General features: G+C 72.1%; 1 protein-coding gene across 1 annotated transcript in view; it reads left to right on the top strand.

Moving 5' to 3' along the window:
- MGRN1 (mahogunin ring finger 1, E3 ubiquitin protein ligase) overlaps positions 1 to 3,505 on the top strand; it is a gene marked incomplete at its 5' end in the record, with an annotated part of 24,907 nt that extends 21,402 nt beyond the window's left edge. The window contains 2 exon segments of the mRNA XM_012731665.1: positions 84 to 182; positions 2,903 to 3,505. Coding sequence (XP_012587119.1) covers positions 84 to 182; positions 2,903 to 2,997 — 194 coding nt within the window.
- Positions 3,506 to 3,511: the final 6 nt, after the last annotated feature.

Here is a 3,511-nt window from a genome sequence, read left to right as displayed (position 1 = left end):
GACGGGGGTGGCCCGCGCCTGCTGGGGTTGCAGGGTGCAGCGGTCGGTGGGCCCCGGGTCTAGCCTCCCACTGCCCCCCGCAGGGAGCCGAGCGCCCTCCATCGAGAACGTGCTGCAGGACGGCAGCCCCGAGCACCGTGACCACGGCCAGCCGGGGCCCCCCGCCGACATCTACCTGCCAGGTGACGCCTGCCCGCCTGGCCGAGGGGGTGGTGCGGGCGGGAGCGGCGGCCTGGGGGCGGCCCGCTCCCCTTCCATGCCCCTCCTGCTGCCGGCTCTGAGGCCCTTGCCCAGGCCCGTGCCCCCAGCCGCTCCCCGCACCGTGCAGGGCCGGCCACGGCGTCTCCGCCCTTGCCCATCACCTCCGTGGGCCTGCAGCCCCCGCGGGCGTCCGGTAGGAGGGCTCGCCCCAGGGAGCCGCCACACAAGGCCGCCTGACACGGCCACCGGCTCGGCCTCGCAGGGTGGACCGGACAGGGCACAGGAAGTCACACTGGGGGTTGAGGTGCTGCTGAGGGCACGGGGGGAGGGAGGGATCCTGGCATCTCCCCATGCCCCCTTTCCCGTGCAGCTCGGGGCTGCCACCTCTCTGTGCCCTGAGCCCCAGAGACGAGACAGGAGGGGGCTCTGGCGCCGTGCTGGCCGGAGCCCCCGGGCCTGGGAGGCAGGCGGCAGCCAGGGCACCCTCGGGCCCGGCCTCCCCTGGCAGCAGTGCTCGGGCCTGTCCTGCCACACGCAGGGGCCCCCGCCTGCTCTGGTGCCCCGCTCTGCCCGTGGCCGGCCTTAGCAGCGGGCAGCTGCGGCGGCTACGACTTGGTCGGGCCTTCCGGCCCTCGGTGGCTCCTGCCTGGCACTGTCCGAGCAGATGGGGGAGCAGTGGGACCCACACAGCAAAACCTGTGGGTGAGAGCAGAGTGCCTGCGCCCCTCAGTACACATGGGGTTCCAGAAAGTTCTTTCAGAGGACTTTGGGTATTGCGTGATGGCTCAGAACTTGGAGTGGGGTACCAGGAGAGGTGCTCGGCTCCTGGGTGTGGTCCCCATCCCGCACCCCGGCCCCCAGGTAGGGTCCGGGGCCTTTGCCACACGGCCTCAGCAGTGCTGCCACCCTCCGGGACCCACGACTGTCCGGGCGTCCGGAAGGTCAGAACAGGCCGCCGACGCGGCCCCCGAGAGCCGGGACCCTGAGCTGTCGCTCCCAGCCCCTGGCGGCCTCTCAGGCCACGCCCGCCGCAGGCCTCCAAGCTGGGGCTTCCCACGGTGGCGGTGGGCGGGGAGAGCGTGGGCCTGCTGGACAGCAGCGGGCCGGGGCGCCACTCCGGGGGCTCCCTATGGGCACCAGCAGGCCGAGTCGTCAGGATGTGCCGCGTCTCGGTCACCTGTCCCCACCCCCGCTGACCTTGTCCCCAGCGGGGACTCCACCTCTGTCACTGTTGGACGTGACGTGCGTGTCACACGGCGTCTGGGCGGCATGGCCACCCCGGCTGATGGACTCGCGCACGGTCTCCGGACAGCCACAGGCCGTCCGGGCACCATGTCCCTGGGGCGGCCATGTGCCCTGACCCTGCGTTTCCCGGGTGACTGGGAGAGTCACAGTGGGGCGACCAGCTGCCCCGAGTGGCCAGTGGCCGGCGTCCTGCCTGGTGCATCCTGTGCCAGAGCCTGGTTCTCGGCACACCAGGGTCAGCTTCTTTCTCCTTGGAGCAGTGGATCTCTACTTCTGAAGATTTATTTTTGCATAGAACTGGGGTGCTGGCCAGAGGTGCGGGGGTGAGAGGGCTCCCCAGAGACAGTGGGGACCAGAACAGGCAGGACCATTGAACTCCACTGCTGGGGGGACAGGAGGGGTCGGCTGGGGTCACTCCCTGGCCGGGGATCGTACTCGGCCGTCCCGGTGACAGCCTGAGACTGGATGCCCGGGGGGTGGGGCCTCTGGGGGTCTCTGGCCGCTGCCTCCGCACAGCCCTCGGGGCTCCTGCTCTTGGCAGAGGAGTGAGCTGGTCCCTGGCCGCTGCACTGCGGGGCGGCCTCGCCCGCCCTCCACGGTTCCCTCCCGTCCCAGGCCTCTCCCGGCCACGTCCCCCCAGGGCCCCGGGTCCTGAGTCCACGGCCCCTCGGCCGCGCCTCTGCCCCGCGGTGGCCCCGGGCTGGCCCGGAGCCAGAGGCTCGGCCCTCGGACTCAGTGGCCTCGTCCGCTTCAGCCTTTTGGGCCCCTGGAACAGTGACTGAGTCCTGCTGCGAGCCCCCTCCCCCCCCGTTGATGCTACCAGCTTGTGCCCTACCCACCTGGACTCCCCCAAACACATAGATCAGTTTGCTGGGATTCCCTGAGAGGGCGACTCCCCACTTCACGCCTGGGTGCCCCAAACATGCTCCACGAGGTCTGCTCCCCAACAGGCAGCCTTATGGGAGTCTGGGGGAGGCGAGCCTGGCACCATCGGTGGCCTAGGCACGGGCAGGGTGTGCGTGGTGCCCTTCAGCCCCACCCTTGCCGGGGCCGGGGGCCCGGCCCACCAGAGCGCTCAGGCGTCGTCTGGGGTGCACGCGCTTCCGAACCCCTGGAGCCCCGTCCTCCGACATCCTTCCGGCCTCCTCCCCAGCGTAGCCCCGACGCCCACGGCAGCGGGCGGCCCGGCAGCGGGAGCAGGCAGGCCCGCGCTGGGCCCCAGCCGCTGCAGACCCACATGCGCCCCGAGGGGCCACGAGCGCCCTCACCACGTGCCCCTGCGGAGGACAGCGCAGCTCAGGCCGGGGGAGGTGGGCTGGTGAGGGCAGGAGACCCAGGAGCGCCTCCTGGCCTGTGTGGCCTCCGCAGACGCAGGGCTGCTGGGCGCTGCCCCCGCGCCCTGGCGGGTGAGGGGCAGTGGGCACGGGCGCTGCCTGACCGTGCTCTGCCCCCGCAGGATGGTCCACCTCCATGGAGACGCCCCGCAGCCTCCGGCCGCCGCTTGCCAGTCCCAGCCCTGACCCCGGGAACACTGAGCTGACCCCACTCTGAGCGTGTGGCCAGGCCGGCAGCTGGAGCCCTCAGCGCCCAGGCTCCGCCCGCCAGCCTCCCGTCCGCACCCCCGCGACCCTGCCTGGGAGCGCATGGCCGGCCCCTCTGAGACCCCTCGATGTATGTGTCAGTGGTACAAGGTGAAGGACAGCGCTCAGTCCCAGGCGGGCTCAGGCTCTCCGCCCCTGCTGGCCACAGGGCGGGGCGCGCCAGGGGGCGACCCCTCCAGGAACTGGGCTCCCTGGCGGAGGAGCGGTCCCAGCCCAGCTGTGGGACCAGTTGCTGGGAGGACGCGGCAGAGTCGTACCAAGGGAGGACGGTGTCCGCCCCTCCCCGTGTCCCTGTGCTCCGCAGTGGCCACGCTGAGGCCTTTGCTCCACTGCTGCCCCGGAGGCCCCAGTCTGCACCCGAGGCGAAGGCAGAGGTGTGGACCCCGCCCGTGCAGCGCCAGGCGTCCTGGGGCCTGCTTGGGGGGTGCTGCTCTGGCCAGACGCCCGGGTGGAGGGCGCCCCTC

The sequence above is a fragment of the Condylura cristata genome, unplaced genomic scaffold (genome assembly GCF_000260355.1).
Source record: "Condylura cristata isolate star-nosed mole 26May11 unplaced genomic scaffold, ConCri1.0 scaffold00032, whole genome shotgun sequence".
NCBI classification, from domain to species: domain Eukaryota; kingdom Metazoa; phylum Chordata; class Mammalia; order Eulipotyphla; family Talpidae; genus Condylura; species Condylura cristata.
Note: the sequence above shows the minus strand (reverse complement) of the source record. Positions and strands in the feature narration are given on the sequence as shown.